The 17,646-nt window shown below is 46.7% G+C and overlaps 1 protein-coding gene across 1 annotated transcript in view; it reads right to left on the reverse strand.

The window, feature by feature from the left end:
- LOC127647230 (ADAMTS-like protein 3) overlaps positions 1–17,646 on the reverse strand; it is a 295,504-nt gene that overhangs the window by 126,372 nt on the left and 151,486 nt on the right. Inside the window, exon 4 of the mRNA XM_052131370.1 lies at positions 5,921–6,048. Coding sequence (XP_051987330.1) covers positions 5,921–6,048 — 128 coding nt within the window. The remainder of the gene's footprint in view (positions 1–5,920; positions 6,049–17,646) is intronic.

Raw genomic sequence — 17,646 nt, forward strand, 5'->3', positions numbered from 1 at the left:
TGTATATGTAAGAGTGACGATTATTCCTTGTAAACATCTGACATGAATTGTAGCCAAAATGTTGATATCGAGTGAAATCAACGAAATTGGCCGGTAACTGTAGCAATCATTTGGGCTCCCCCCTTTTTTAAATGACAGAGATTAAGACTGGTATAAAGTCGTGGGTAGCGCACCCCTGTCTAAGGCCCCGTCATACATGCTCTTTAATAGTGGAGTTATAACATTAAAAAAATTCAGCTGTGAACCCATCAGGTCCAGGGGCCATCCCTGTTGGCATATTCTGTATCAATTCTTTAATTTCATCCTCTGTTACAGGGGAGTCTAAAAGCTCATATTGATTCTCATTAAGAATAGGAATGTTAAGTCCACTGAGAAAATTTTTTATTTCCACATCAGATGAGCAACAACAGGATGTATAAAGATTCAAATAGAACTCACTAAATGTAGCATTAATATCTGTGTCCTTGATTGCAAGGTTAAACAGAGTGGAAAGAATAGCACATATTGTGGCAGATAATTTTTTATATATAATATATCTGTCCAAAATGTTCCCTGCTTTGTCTCCAGACTAAAATATTTTTTGTTATCCTTAACAAATCAAACTCCACCTTCTAGGTAAGAATGAGATTATATTGATACTTTAGTAGTGTTAATTTCCTTAAATAATACTGGTCCATCTTTTGTTTAAAACAATTTTCTGCATCCTTGATTTGCCCTTCTAGTGGACACAGCCTTTCTTAATTGAGGCATGCTGATTGACAATCCCTCTAAGTTAATCTTTTAGAGCCTCCCAGGCTACACCTGCAGATGGAGCTGGCATCAGGTTAGTTGATAGTAAAAGACAATATGGTTTTTAAGTAAATCTTTTTATCCACTGTTTTGCAACAATGCATAATTAAATCTCCATCTGAATGTTCTTTTAGTGTTATCAAAAGGTATAAGGTCTAAAAATACCAGCATGATCCGAACACAGTATATTTCAAATAGAGCAATTTAACATAAAAGATAAAAGGTTTTTAGAAATGAAATAGTAATCAATACATGAGTATGTATTTATGTGAGGATGAAAAAAAACTCCACTGTCACAAAAAAGTTTCCCCATTTGGTGCATATGTGTTAACAAGAACATGCGGCTTCCCCTGTATCTCTGTAGAACTATAATCCTGCCCCCTGTCTCATTCCTCTTTCAAGCATTTAAATTGTAGACATTTATTTACTAATGTAATTACTCCCCTGCTCTGACTCGTGCCAGTGTTATAATAAACATGACCCACCCAATCTTTGCAAAGTTTTTGTTACTCTTACGCAGATAGGTGACTTTCCTGAAGAAAACACTATCTAATTTATTAGACTTTAAACTTATAAGTACTTTCTTTTTTAATAGGATTACCTAGGCCTTTAACGTTCAATGTAGCATAAATTGTGATCATTTTGAACTAACCTGCCCAGACAGACTACGATTATTACCATTTATCACAAAGACCTATATATAAACATATATGAAACACTGTCAACCCCAAAACGAAAAACATTTATAACAAAAAATAAAATAACTCTGTAAACCTAAACATTGGTCCATGACACTTTGTCAAGTGTTATACAGCCATCGCTGCTTGCAGCATTATAAAGGTCACGGATAGCTTACAACTCTCAATAAGTGACTTAAATTCTTGGATATTACAGAACTTTAGAATAAATGGTAACTCACTATAAGACTAAATTAAAGCTTTAAAAGTGCCTTGCTTTAAAATTAAATGCTACACTTTGATGCTGTGCTGATTTAGTGCTTTGGGAACGAGAATACCCACGCCACTGCACTGCGGATGTCTGGACCCCTTACGGTTGTGTAGTTTGTGCTCACCAGACATGAGCTTGTGATGTTGACTCAAGGACGTAAGAGCCCAGAGTGGCATGGACATCCAAACTATAAAATCTTATGAATGTATGCGGAGAGGACCAGCCTGCCACATTACAAACATGCTGTAGAGGGACACCTCCAGCAAAAACTTTAGATGAAGCGACCCCCCTGGTAGAATGAGCCCTGATACCTACTAGTGAAGCTTGACTGCTTGCCTCATAGGCCAGGGCAATAGCATCTTTCACCCAATGTGATATTGTTTGTTTGGTGGCGGCCGCCCCCTGTTATGGCCCCCATGACAAATTAATAGTTGCCTTGACATAAGCCTGAATGGCACGGACTGGACAATTTCTCCTGATCCGGCAAGTAAATAGCGGGGAACAGAAGGCTTCAAGAGTGACCGGATGTACGGCCGTGAAAGGAACCTTAGGCAGGTAGTCAGGATGAGGATGCAATATTTCTGGATGTACGGCCGTGAAAGGAACCTTAGGCAGGTAGTCAGGATGAGGATGCAATATTTCTTTAGCCATTCCTGGGGAGGATAGCAAAACAGACAGAGCATGCAAATCCCCAATTCTTTTTAAATAAGTAATTGCCATAAGAAAAACCATCTTGAGAGTCAGAAGCTTATCATACGGTGACTCTAGAGGCTCAAAGGGGGTCTCAACCAGACCCTCAAGGACTATCGCTAAGTCCCATGAAGGGATCCTGGTCCTAACAGGAGGTCTTAATCGCATGGCCCCATGAACAAAGCAAGCGAGCAGAGGATGTATTCCCAATGGCATCCTGTCAATCAGGGTGTGGCATGCCGAAAGAGCGGCCATATAAACACTAAGAGTGGCGGGGCATGTGCCTGCAGATAATTTTTCTTGCAGAAAGTCCAGAACAATCACTTGACTGAGTGATTCAAGCCTCGAAGGTCTAAAATCGGACACAATCCCCCATCCTTCTTGGGAACCAGGAAGTATTACAAGAGATTTTGCAGTTCTTTCAACAGTAGATGTGCTTGTTTTGGTTTCACGGTAGTGGGGACCACGGCGTTGAAATGCGGAGGACGGTGAAGGAATTTAATTCTGTAGACTTTTTCTACTGTCCTTAGGACCCACAGAGAAACACCCGGCAGTAGCTTCCACGTTGCCAGGTTCTCTGAGATGGGTATCAATTTTGAAACTTCCTGTTGAGGGGATGTCGAGTGTTCCGCATCCTGGACGACGGCAGGAAGCAACGGAACACCCAACATTTTGCTGGAAATCGCTAACTCCTGAAACACCAGAGGCGGCGGGAATGGAGAGGTTTCATGGGGGTATCGGGAAGGTGCACATGGATGTTTCACGTGCCTCGTCCTGACTTTGTCTTTCTGGAAACAATGGTCCTGAGGTCTTGCTTTGGAGGCTGCTGTGGGCGACGAGCCGGTCCCCAGGTCTTATGAGGGGGAGCGTGATCCGCCACACTTTGTTTCTGAGCCTCCTTTCTGAATGGACCGTGGCGGAGCTGGGTGGCCGGAGGTCCCTCCCCCTGAGTGCGGCAAGGAAGGAATTGCCCGAAGGCTTCCTCATGGCTCTTTGCCTCCTGAAACCCGGAAATGACTGTGTTCATCGAGTCACCGAACTGGCCAGAAGGTGAAACTGGGGCATCAATAAGGAGCACCTTGTCCTTATCTCTGATGCCTGAAAGGTTCAACCATAAATGTCTCTCTGTGCTGACAAAAGCAGTCATCGAAGTAGCCATGGTGCAAGCCGTCTGTTTGGTTGCAAGGAGAGACAGATCCGTGGCTCAACGAAGCTCTTAAAAAGCCTCTTCGTAGACCGTACTACCCACACTCAGGTCCTTCAACAGGTCAGCCTGGTACACTTGTAACACTGCCATGGTATGTAGGGCAGCACCAGTCTGACCTGCTGCCTGATAAGCTTTCCCCACAAGCGTAGAGGTGGTCCTGCATGGCTTTGTGGGGAGAGTAGGTCTTTTTAATGATGATGCTGAGCCAGGCGAGAGATAACCTGCAAGTGTCTCTTCTAGCTGCGGCATCGAATACCCCCGTGCCTCAGCACTCACAATGGTCGAATATGTCGACATCAAAGGCACAAAGATACGGGAAGTAAAGAAAGTGAAGAAAGCTCATCATGGAGGTCTTCAAAGAAGGGAAGGGACTGATTTTGCGTTACCTTCCACTGGCCACAGACAGATATCTGTACTCTAGTTTAGAGCGTTTGGGGGTCTTTTGTTTGTGTGGCCAGACCAACTGTAGTCTGGCCACTGCATGAGTAACCACCTCGAGTAATTCCTCAACCGCTTTATTATCATGTGAGGAATGTTCAGAGGCAGGTAGCTCAAAATCCGTGGACTCAAGGGATTCAACGTCCTCCTCATGAACCGAAGCGGGGCCGGGGCGTGCTTCGAGATCTATTTATAGTCCCTGGTACCGGCACATCCTGATGATGTCACCAGCAGAGGCTACAAATGACGTGTTGCACACATATTCATAGCTGGTCACTTCTAAAAGATGTTCCCAAAGAGCTAAATCAGCGCAGCATCAAAGTGTAGCTTTTGATAGGGAACTTGGCAACTAGGTATAAATCTCCATAAAGTTTTTATGTAGCATAACTAGGCCGCTGCCATTCACAATAAACCTTATTAGAAATGGCTGGCCATCGTAACTCCCAGTTATGCATAAAAGCATGTGTCATATACCCCAAACACTGGGAGAAAATAAGAGCTTGGCATTCAGGTTGCAGTAAAGGTGTTTATATGCTACAGATGTAGGCAAGGGCTTTCTTTGGATCATTTAATCTTTTAAGGCCACATTTTGCATCAATCCTGATCGTCGCTAGGAAGAGCAGAGCAAATTTGATGTGGCGGTCATGTAATGCTTTCTTGGATTATTTAAATGGATTGAGTTTTTCTTGGGTGGCCTTCAGGAATTCAGGAAATATCATTATGGAACTGTCACCCCACTGAAGTTTCTCTCTGGCCACCTACAGTATCGTGTCTCTCAACCCAGAGGGCATAAATCTGGCGATAACAGGTCGCGGTCGTTCTTTCGGCAGTGGCCGAGGGGTGAGAGCCCTCTGTGCCTGTTCAATATAAAAATCAGTGATATCAAAATAAAAAATAAATAAAAATACATATATTTAAATGAAGCGAAATGACCCACAGATGTGTTAATGTTGAAAGTTATTAAAAATAACGAAAATGTTTTTTTCAACTTTTGACAGAATAATGTCCTACAATACACGAATGTGGACATCATGTTTATCAGTCCGCTGATGTGTAAAAAATAAATGAATTTTAAAAGCAGCACTTCAACCGCAACTAGAGACGCAACTCTTTGCACCCAAACAGGTTTCAATGAAAAAACAACAGGTTTATTACCAGAGTCAATTTTGTTGGCTCTGCACCAGTAGAAGCGCTTCACAGAAATCGATGCAATGCTGTTGGTGCGCCAGAAGTGTAACCCTTAAATGACACGCTACAGTGTTGTGAACAGTATTAAGTTTAAAATAATTAAAATGATGCGTTGTGTATAACAAAGCCAGAATTCCAACATTCACTCATGTAAACAAGGGGTTGCATGAGGATAAATATGTTGACATTTAGCAGCAAAGTAAATTTAAAGCACAAATTATGACCAAATTATTAAATTATGACAAATTATCCAGTGCTGCTTTCGCATCAGGATTTCACTGTAGATGCTAGTGTCCTGCCCCTTACTGAAACGGAAACATTTAGGCTGAAACGTTGTTCTGTTCAGTTGTTTAGCTGAGTCAGACTGTCTGTCTCTCCAGAACCTTCAATTTATCACATCCTGCTGCCCCGTGTGCATTTAGAGGAGATCTTTGTACACTTTATAAAGTAAAAAAAAAAAAAATCACAATTCACTCAACAGTGTGGAGGCATCGCATCAGTAGATTGAAAAGTTATGTGTAAAAAGCCTGCTCATTATTCTGGCGGCCATACATATCATCACTCCTTTTACGTGAGTCTACACAAAATTCTTACAAAGATGGGTGGGCATACGACGTATGCTTGCATATGCGCTAGACTACACTATTGGTGCTCACTCACCCTCCGTTGAGACACCTCCGTAGAGAATAGGAGGCTCCACCCCCACAGGTACGGGAACAGTCACTCCACGTTCCCCAGGCATCCCAGCCTGTGTCCCGGTCCTCATCTGAGCGAGTAGTTCTCGAGGACTGCAAAATACACACACATTTTGAGAGTTTTAAAGTGGTCATGTCATGAGGAATGTAATTCCCCTAGTTGTTTTGAGATTAAAGTTCAATGTACAATGAAAATAGACTTCAACTGTCAGAACTCAAAACTTCCCCATATACTATTGTCCCTAAATACCAGACAAACTAAATATACAACAGTAGCATGTGTGAAAGTCTGTCTGGCATTTCCACCAGTGTCGAGCGTTGCTCTAACCTCCACATGACAAGCAATGCAGATGGCATCACAGAGGGGTGAATTTATGAGCTTGCCAGGCAAGAAAGCAGCAGTTGTGCAGAGTAAACATTGAAAATATGTATTTGGAGAAGAGGTATTGGGGTCAAAGTTTAAATTGTTTGAACTTTGAATGCCAAATTCCAATATTTGATGGAAGTGTGGCTCCTGGGATTATGCTGCTGATTTATTCCTGAAGACCCTATTTTAAGAGTGCTAGTGCCAAGCGCAGGGCTATGCTTTAAATCATATGGGCAAAGTCAATGGGCATGGCTATTTAGTTTTGGTATTTTTGTGCAAGCATGAGTCTAGGTGCTAGTGGGTGTTGCAAAATTGAATGCAAAGCGCTAATGGGTTGGGTCAAATGGAATTTAATTAGGAGCTTCTTCTCTGGATATTAAACCATCTGTGTCCTTTTATAGTCTAAAGCACCAGCAATATAAACAAAGAAAGCTAGTTCTTTAAAAGTATTTTAATATTACTATCAAAAACATTACAAAATTATAATTACACTTCAAATTAAACTAAAATATAATCAAAATAACGAAGTGGTAAGAAAAATATAATTTGCAAATGAGATAATAATAATAATATCCATCTATCCATCCATCTTCAACCACTTATCCGAAGTCGGGTCACGGGGGCAGCATCTCCAGCAGGGGCCCCAAACTTCCCTATCCTGAGCCACATTAACTAGCTCTGACTGCGAGACCCCGAGGCGTTCCCAGGCCAGTGTGGAGATGTAATCTCTCCACCTAGTCCTGGGTCTTCCCCGAGAGCTGCTCCCAGCTGGACGTGCCTGAAACACCTTCCTAGGGAGGCGGCGGGGGGGCATTCTTAGGTACTTGAACTCCTTCACTTGGGGCAATACCTCCTTCCCTACCCGGAGTACGCACTCCATCGGTTTCCTGCTGAGAACCATGGCCTCAGATTTAGAGGTGCTAATCCTCATCCGATCAAAATAATCCTAATCCTCAAAATAATTATAATAATTAACAAATAAACCATGACCTTTAGAAAGTTTAACACAAATCTCATACATTTTTGTTTCAAAAAACGGCTACAAAAGTGATATTCAGGGACCTAATTTGATGTTCCACTATATTTTCAGAGTTTGGACATGAACTTTATAACCACCTGCAGGTGAAATCTCCAATCTGCAATTGCAGGAATTTATAAAAGACTTTGCACAGAAAACAGACATGCTTCTCAAACATCTTAGCACAATTACCTATTTCTCAGGAAAATAGAAAATTGCACATTGCACCACTAACATAAAGTACACCCAGAGTTTGTGCGCATACACCCACAGATCCACGAGATTAGAGCACGGATCTCTTTCCAACGAGACGAGTGACTGCTGCATTATCTGCCTTACAGAAACTTGGATGTCTGCAGAGTTTCCAGGCTCAGCCATCGAACCTGTGGGGTCCTCCGTGCACCGAGCGGACAGAGTGAAAGACCTCTCAGGTAAAAGCAGAGATGGTGGTGTATGTAACAAATCCTGGTGTGAACAGAAGAACATATCAAGTCTTTCTGCTCTCCTGATCTGGAATTTCTCATGCTTCTGTGTCAAACATTCTGGCTACTGAGGGAAAACACTGCGGCCATTATCACAGCTGTGTACATCCCGCCAAATGCCGACAAAGACCGGGCACTTAAGGAACTGAATGGGAGTATAAGTGAGCAGGAAACAGCGGACCATGAGGCCGAGTTCATTGTGACTGGGGAGTTTAACAAATCCAACTTCAAGTCAATAGCACTGAAATACTACCAACATATCAATTTCAACACACGAGGGGACCGGGTTTTGGACCATAGATACTCTCCCTTCCGGGGTGGCTACAAATCCCTATCCCACCCACCTATTGGCAAATCAGACCAATCTTCAGTTCTGCTTCTGCCCGCTAACTGAAACAGGAAGCACCTGCCCTCAGAATATCCAGTGCTGGTCGGACAAATCGGATTCTATGTAACAAGACTGATTTGATCACGCGGACTGGGAGATGTTCCGGTCCACCTCTGATGACGACATCAAGCTCTATGCTGAGAGTGTAACGTGTTTCATCAGGAAGTGCATAGATGATGTAGTACCAGCCAAAACCCCTAGCCAAAAATGTGGATTACTAGCGATGTTTATGCTGCATAAACATGGAGGAGCATAAACAAGCCAGTTATGCCCTCCGCAAAACTATCAGAGCAGCCAAATGCCAGTACAGGGACAAGATTGAAGGATAATTCAACACCACAAACTCTAGTAGCAAGGTGTATGGAATTCATATCTTTACAAAGGAAATACAAATTCTGCCATGAACACCACTGGAAGAGCTTTTTATGCTAGTTTTAAGGGAAACAATACCGCCCTAGCAGAGAGAGCTCTCGTGGCCGAAGCTACAGAGGTTAGTTCACTCTCCGTCTCTATAGCGGATGTAACTGATCCTTCCAATGGGTGAATATCCATGAAGCAAAGGGTCCAGGCGGTATTCTGCGCCAGCTCATTAGAACGTGTGCAAACCAACTGACATTTTCAACCTTTCCCTCTCCTTGTCTGTGGTCCCCACATGCTATAAAATGCCCACCATTGTGCCTGTACTAAAGCAATCCAAAATTACTTGCTTAAATGACTGGTGTCCACCACATCCTCACAAGGTTCTATACCACACGGTTCTACACCAGCACTGTAGAGAGCATCCTGACTGGCTACATCACATTGCAAATTAAATATTACATTGACTGGCAAAAAAAATTATGATATTACCCTGTGTGGCAGGGCGGAGGGCGGGGCCGGGTTGTGATTATACACACCCGGTCCCTTATCAGGCTAATTAAGCCTTGTGACGGTGGTGCGACGAGAGAGAGATAGTTTACAGACATGTCCGTCATGTGTGTGTTTGTCTTTTATGTTTATCATTAAAACTATTATTTATATTGTCAAGCCAGTTCTCGCCTCCTCCTTTCCATTGATCCCTTTACACTGTTGCCGAAGCCCGGCAAGGAGGAGGGATGCCCGTCGTGGAGTCCAAAACACTGCCGTCCACCCAGGGGAGCGCCGCTGCCATCCACCGGGGGAGGGAGTAGACCGACCGCCCGGACGCGGTGAACGGCCGCCGTCCATGAGGCGAGTGGGGACTGGACTCCTTGACCACCTGGAGCGATGGAGCCGCTGCCAGGGGCGGAGGAGAGCCCTGCCACCCCCCAGAAACACGGAGGGGTCGGAGGAAGACCGCTTTCCGCGAGGGGAGGAGGGAAGTGTTCCCCGACCGCCTGGAGCAGTAGGGCCGCTGCCAGGTGCGGAGGCGTGTCCCCACGAGTCACCGAGAACACGGAGGGGGGTTCTGACCACCGGGGGTTGTGAGTCTGACTCTGGTCTGCCCGGGGAGTAGCGGCTGTTGTCCACCTGAGATTGTGGATGAGTGATCGAGGACCATGCGACGGCGTATCGGAGAACCTGCGAGTAGTTTTTTTTTTTTTTTCATCTCTCTCTCCTCTCTCTCTCTCTCTCTCACTGCCGCTCTGTGTTGGCCTTTTTCCTCTCGTTTACATTTTTGTGTTTTTTGTGGGGGTACTTCACTGTTACAGGAAGTACCCCCCCATCTTAATTATTTCTGTTTCCCTCCCCCTTGTCCCCTCCCTCGTCCAGGTAGATGGGGATGACCTGCCAGCAGACTAGGCTTAAAGCACGCCCTCCCCCAGGGAAAGAGGGGGGGGTGTACGTCAGGCCGGGGGCTCCCCAGCCTGAGAGAACGAGGGAGGAATGTGGCAGGGCGGAGGGCGGGCCGGGTTGTAATTATACACATTCGGTCCCTTATCAGGCTAATTAAGCCTCCAAGAGGGATAAAGGCCGATGACAGATGGTGGTGCGACGAGAGAGAGATAGTTTACGGACATGTCCGTCGTGTGTGTTTGTCTTTTAAGTTTATCATTAAAACTATTATTTATATTATCAAACCGGTTCTCGCCTCCTCCTTTCCATTGATCCCTTTACACCCTGTTTAATGAGTGGTGATGCTCTACTGTTGAAGAGAGAAAGAAAGAAGATGGTAGAAATGAGGAAAACAGGAAAGTGCTTACTAATTTCAACACTGCCCTCTACCGTCAGTTTTTATTTTGTTTCAGATTTTGCAAAAAAAAAAAATCCCCTCTCAATTGGGAATGTTATTACTGGACAAATATTTTATTCAAGGAAAAACACTAATTCATTCTCCAGTATTATTTATGTTTGGTCACCCACGAATCCAATGAGCTCCTACACTCTTCCCAACCAGCAAATCCCTCTTGGACACAGGCTACAAGTTGACCTTGGATATTTGCTGGTCATCCAGCATTCCAGAATTATTTAGCTTTATTTCTTTACCCACTCAAACGCCTGTGTGTTGATATAAGTTTTAGAGCAAAATATACTTCATGTCAAGTTTCGATTACTGTCAAATCAGTTGGTGCTCACATTTACCAATAACAACCTCCCGTTTCTATTATGCAAGCAGTCAAGTAGTCATTATTATTATAATATCACCCACCATCATTTGATGTCTGGTCAACTCTGTCTGATCACTATGCTACAGTACAGTATATTGTACTGTATGTATAGAAGGGGTGTAAATCGGACGTTTCATCAAGATACGATCTTATATCTATTCTCTTGGCCTGCAATACGATATTTGCTGATACTTCAAAGTCTGCCATGATACGATTTTAATTTGATTCCATTCAGGGCCCTGCGATTGATATTCTGATATTATGTGCCTATTTTACACAATAAATAAAAACACTTTGCCCTCAATTTGAATATTTTATTGAGCTCTCTGAAAAGTGCAAATTTTGTATCCATACTGGTACATCCACAACAAAAAAAGGTCCTTCAGATGTTGAAATCAAATTATACAGATCATAATATAAAAAATAACGTCACGCACAAGTGATCAAATCAATCATTTGATTACAGCTTATTTTTTCTATTTAATCAAATTCAAAGTACTTACATACCCATGGCTTTTTTCCACTATCCATGCTATCAATGGTTTTCTTGGCAACAACTTCCACAGTTGTAATGACAAATTCTGTTACAGTTAACTGGGAGAAATGTTAGTAAGGTTGATGATGATCTGTAGATCTTATAAGCCTCATAACTGATACTAGTGCTGGGCAGGTGATTTCTCTTTTCCTCGTTAGTGCTGTTCAGGATGTCTGCGTTGTCAAGATGTTTCACATGGTTGAATTTCTCCATGGTACTTTAAAATGGCAAATTATCATGTAAAATTTAAATGGGTCGCATGTGCAACATTATCAATGGAAGCCCAAATTAATCACACATGTGAGCTGCTCTGTATTTTCATGATAGCGCACATTTGAAGGAGTGCCTGGTTGATGCACTGATATGGGTCCTGTCACTGGTTTGGAGCTCACGTTTCGCAGGAAACCCGGTTGACACGTGCACACGGATAGCAGAGTACAATTTGGCTTCATGACCCTGCACACATCTTTGTCCCACGTGAAAAACATATTTAGCGCTCATAAATTAAAATAAATGTAATAAGGTCGCTTCATTGCCTTAAGTAAATGTGTATGGACGTGGCTGACAAGAGAGTATTAAAATAAGGTACATATTAAAAAAAAAAAAAAATTACATCGACACTTACGTCTCAGTAACATTGGAATGTTGGTTACTGGATCGATGCACCCCTAAAGTATAGTATGCAGTTTTATTTTTGTATTCATGCAATACCCAGTGACCTACTACTTTTGTCAAAATATGCAGTGTACAACCATAGAGCAAAGCACGAGATACTGTATCGCACAATGCAATGTGCTCTAGACAACGTGGCATGTGTCGTTGTAACGAATGAGGTCGGAGTCAGACAAGGGATGAGGATCCAAATGCGGGTTTATTGATTAAAAGGAAAAAAACAGGCATGAATAAACAAAACTACCACGATGGGCAAATGAAAACAAAACACGAAAACACAGGAACTGGAACACGGGAACACAGGCATGGGAGCGAGCACAAACTACGTACAACAGCATTCAACGACAGACAAGGACTAAACCAAAAACCAGGATATAAATACAAAAACATGGGAAAAAGGGGCCAATGAACAAACAGAACACAAACTAGGTGACAAGGTGATTAACAGAAACCAAAGGCAAATTAACAAGGACAGGTGAAAACAATGAACAGTGAACACGAGGGAAAACAAGACTATGGATGTACAAGGGTGACAAAAGTGAAAACTAAGGAATAACAAAAGTGACAAAATTACAAACAAAGGGCAACAGTGAGACAAGACAGGGTAACCGTTACATAGCCCCCTCAAGGACCGGATACCAGACGATCAACAAAACAGGAAGAACAACTGACAAATGACAGGGGGCACAAAGGGCAGACAGGCAGTCCAGGGGGCAACGAGAGGCAGACCGGCAGTCCGGGGGGTGACGAGGGGCAGGCAGGCAGTCCAGGGAGCAATGAGGGGCAGACAGGCAGGCCAAGGGGGGCACAAGGGACACGGAGACAGACAAAGGAGGGCGAGAGGGCAGATTAGCAGTCTCTGGGGGTGTGTGCTGGGAACCAGTTCGGGTGGCCTGGGAAGCTTCCACCGGGTAGGGGCGGGTTTAGGTGGCCTGGGAGATGGCCGCAGAGCAGGGGCCGGTTCGGGGGGCCTGGGAGATGGCCACAGGACAGAGGCCGGTTTGGATGGCCTGGGAGCTGGCCACAAGGCAAGGGCCGGTTCAGGGGAACTGGGAGGTGGCCATCGGACAGGGACAGGTCCAGGAGGCCTGGGAGGCAACCTCAGGACAGGGGCAGGTCCCGGAGGCGGAGCTGAGAGGGGTTCTGGAGACGAAGCTGTGGGAGGTTCTGGAGGCCCAGGAGGCGGAGCCAAGGGAGGCGGACCCATGGAAAGCTCTGGAGGAGCAGGAGGCAGAGCTGGGGGAGGCTCTGGGAGCTCAGGAGGCGGGGCTGAGGGAGGCTCAGGAGACGGAGCAGAGGAAGGCCTAGGAGGTGGAGCCGAGTATGGCTCAGGAGGTGGAGCCGAGGGCGGAGGTGGAGGCCTGGAAGGCTCCGGGGACGGAGCTGAGGAAGGCTCAGGAGACGGAGCCGAGGAAGGCTCTGGAGGCGGAGCCGCAGGTGGCTCTGGAGGCGGAGCCGCAGGTGGCTCTGGAGGCGGAGCCGCAGGTGGCTCTGGAGGCGGAGCCGCAGGTGGCTCTGGAGGCGGAGCCGCAGGTGGCTCGGGGAGAAGAGCTGTAGGAGGCTCGGGAAGCTCTGAGGGCGGAGCCGTCGAAGGCTCAGGTGGCTAAAGAGGCAGAGCCCTGGAAGGCCCGAGAGGCGGAGCCTTGGAAGGCTCGAGAGGCTTGAGGGGCGGTGCCCTGGAAGGCTCGAGAGGCTTGAGGGGCGGAGCCCTGGTAGGCTCGAGAGGCTTGAGGGGCGGAGCCTTGGTAGGCTCGAGAGGCTTGAGGGGCGGAGCCCTGGGAGGCTCGAGAGGCTTGAGGGGCGGAGCCCTGGGAGGCTCGAGAGGCGGAGCCCTGGAAGGCTTGAGGGGCGGAGCCCTGGAAGGCTGAAGAGGCTTGAGGGGCGGAGCCCTGGAAAGCTCGGAGGGCGGAGCTCTGGAAGGCTCGAGAGGCTTGAGAGGCGGAGCCCCAGGAGGCTCGGGAGGAGGAGCTCTAGAAAGCTCGGGAGGCTTGAGAGACGGAGCCCTGGAAGACTCGAGACTTGCGAGGCGGAGCCCTGGGAGGCTCGAGAGGCGGAGCCCAGGTAGGCTCGAGAGGCTTGAGGGGCGGAGCCCTGGAAGGCTCGAGAGGCTTGAGGGGCGGAGCTCTGGGAAGCTCGGAGGGCAGAGCTCTGGAAAGCTCGGGAGGCTTGAGAGACGGAGCCCTGGAAGACTCGAGAGACTTGAGAGGCGGAGCCCTGGGAGGCTCGAGAGGCTTGAGGGGCGGAGCCCAGGTAGGCTCGAGAGGCTTGAGGGGCGGAGCCCTGGAAGGCTCGAGAGGCTTGAGGGGCGGAGCTCTGGGAAGCTCGGAGGGCAGAGCTCTGGAAAGCTCGGGAGGCTTGAGAGACGGAGCCCTGGAAGACTCGAGAGACTTGAGAGGCTTGAGGGGCGGAGCCCTGGGAGGCTCGAGAGGCTTGAGGGGCAGAGCTCTGGGAGGCTCGAGAGGCTTGAGAGGTGGAGCTCTGGGAAGCTCGGAGGGCGGAGCTCTGGAAAGCTCAGAAGGCGGAGCTCTGGAAAGCTCGGGAAACTCGGAAGGCGGAGCTCTGGAAAGCTCGGGAAACTCGGAAGGCGGAGCTCTGGAAAGCTCGGGAGGAGGAGCCCTAGAAGACTCGAGAGACTTGGGAGGCGGAGCCCTGGAAGACTCGGGAGGAGGAGCCGAGAGGTGCTGGCTCTAGGATGGGCACGACCACTGGCGCTGGCTCTTGGACGGACCTGGCTATTGGCACTGGCTCTTGGACGGTCACGGCCACTGGCGCTGGCTCTTGGACGGTCATGGCCACTGGCGCTGGCTCTTGGACGGTCACGGCCACTGGCGCTGGCTCAGGGACGGTCACGGCCACTGGCGCTGGCTCAGGGACGGTCACGGCCACTGGCGCTGGCTCAGGGACGGTCACGGCCACTGGCGCTGGCTCAGGGACGGTCGAGGCTACAGGCGCTGGCTCAGGGACGGTCGAGGCTACAGGCGCTGGCTCAGGGACGGTCGAGGCTACAGGCGCTGGCTCAGGGACGGTCGAGGCTACAGGCGCTGGCTCATTGACGTTTGAGGCTAACGGCGCTGGCTCACTGACGTCTGAGGCTACAGGCACTGGCTCGGGGACGGTCGAGGGCTCAGGCTCGCTCACCGTGGCTGACGAGGACTGAGGCTCACTCACAGTGACATGCGTGGCCTCTAGCTCGCTCACCGTGGCTGACGAGGACTCAGACTCGCTCACAGTGACATGCGTGGCCTCTAGCTCGCTCACCGTGGCTGACGAGGACTCAGGCTCGCTCACAGTGACATGCGTGGCCTCTAGCTCGCTCACCGTGGCTGACGAGGACTCAGGCTCGCTCACAGTGACATGCGTGGGCTTTAGCTCGCTCACCGTGATATGCGTGGGCTCTGGCTCGCAGACCGGGGCTGGCGCGGGCCGGGAGGCGGAAGCCCGTCTTCTCTCCCTCCTCCGGGCAGACGAAGTGGGCCGCGCTGGCTCATGGAAGGCGACTGACGACGCTGGAACGCTGTTCCTGGTCGGCGTGACTTCAGGCTCGATGGCCAGGGCAGGCGTAGGCTCTGGCTTGCAGACCGGGGTAGGCGTGACAGGAGGAGCCCCGGACGGCTGAAGGGTCTCCACAGTGGGTGGAGAGGTAGGGTCCTTCTCGGCGAAGCCCACGGTGTATGGCGAGCCGCAGACCAGTAAGGTCGCCTCTAGGAAGTCGTAGAGAGTCCAATCACGCGTAGCCGGCGGCAAACACTCCCTGAGCGAAACGTGTAAAGTGTCCCTGAAGAAAACCACCAGAGCTGAGTCCGGGAAGTCCATGAACTTCGCCAGCACGAGGAAGACGCTGATGTGGTCTTCAACAGGGTGGTCCTCTTGTTTGAGGTTGAGCAACCGGTAGTTGGCCCGAATAACCGCTGGATCCATTGTGTGTTCTGTCGTTCTGTAACGAATAAAGTCGGAGTCAGACAAGGGATGAGAATCCAAATGCGGGTTTATTGATTAAAGGAAACAAACAGGCATGAATAAACAAAACTACCACGATGGGCAAATGAAAACAAAACACGAAAACACAGGAACTGGAACACGGGAACACAGGCATGGAATAAACAAAACTACCACGATGGGCAAATGAAAACAAAACATGAAAACACAGGAACTGGAACACAGGCATGGGAGCGAGCACAAACTACGTACAACAGCATTCAACGACAGACAAGGACTAAACCAAAAACCAGGATATAAATACAAAAACATGGGAAAAAGGGGCCAATGAACAAACAGAACACAAACTAGGTGACAAGGTGATTAACAGAAACCAAAGGCAAATTAACAAGGGCAGGTGAAAACAATGAACAGTGAACACGAGGGAAAACAAGACTATGGAGGTACAAGGGTGACAAAAGTGAAAACTAAGGAATAACAAAAGTGACAAAATTACAAACAAAGGGCAACAGTGAGACAAGACAGGGTAACCGTTACAGTCGTAACCAAACATAATGTGCGAATGCAAGAGCTGATGCAGAAGGGAATATTTTCAAGGAATAACAACCAAAATGTTAGTATGTTTCTCACACAAAGCAATTGTATGGCTTCAAAAGACAATGTTTGAGGCATTACAGGATTTTAATGCCTATATTTTTACAGTTCATTACCGTATATCATTAAATTATTTAATGTTAATATACTAACTTACAGGTACTACAAAAATCTACTTTTCACTTAAAAATTTGTGTAAATGTAAAAAAGGCCACATGCTGACTACCAAGTCCATCAAAACTGTCCCTTCCAGGAGCAACATGTAGACAGTGCACTATGTTACCGACACAAACACAAAACACCATCAGGGTAATAGTAGTCAGCCGATATATCGCCAAGGCCAATAAATCAGCCTATATTCAGAATTATGTTAATTATCACATTGGACGACACATTTTCCTTTTTGGCAAATTTGTTCCTTGAGGGTGCATGCATGTGAAGTGACTGAGACATGTAAACGACCATTCCCGCTTTGTTTTGTTGTTACATGCCATTGTGTTTCTAAATAATAGACACAATGCAACACAGTGTCATTTAAACTGTCAGCATATCAGAGCCACAGCGGATGCATTTGAGCTTATAATGTTAAAGTGCTCACCTGTTTCATTATCCCTCTCTCTCTTCAACAGTTTCATGTAACTTTTAAATGTCTTGTCTAATAATAAAAAGGCAAATATAAAATTAACATCATATACTGTCTGCAAATATGCGCATATTTCATTTAAACAGACGTAATAAACAAACCTCACAAATCTTGAGCAGATCCAGCATCCTGTGGAGGGCTCATTTATTAAACTCTAAAGCACATATTCTGTCAGCCTCTCCTGAGAAGTTCCCTGTAAATTGTAACTTTCTTTTCTAATGATAAAAGGCAAATATCAATAAAACTTCTATTATACAGTATACCTTCTGCAAATATCTAATTTAAAAAGATGTAATTCACGAACCTCACGAAAATCAAGCATTTTCTTCCCGTCGAGCGCTCATCTAATATTTTTCTCTGAAGCGTGTATTATATCTGCCAGAATCAAACACTTCTGAATCAGGATCAAAAGTTCCTCTGATTCACAAATCATGACAATCACTCTGTGACAATCCAAGAGGTGATCCGGGCCATTTACACTGTCAGGAG

This window comes from Xyrauchen texanus, chromosome 1 (assembly GCF_025860055.1).
Source record: "Xyrauchen texanus isolate HMW12.3.18 chromosome 1, RBS_HiC_50CHRs, whole genome shotgun sequence".
Lineage (NCBI taxonomy): Eukaryota > Metazoa > Chordata > Actinopteri > Cypriniformes > Catostomidae > Xyrauchen > Xyrauchen texanus.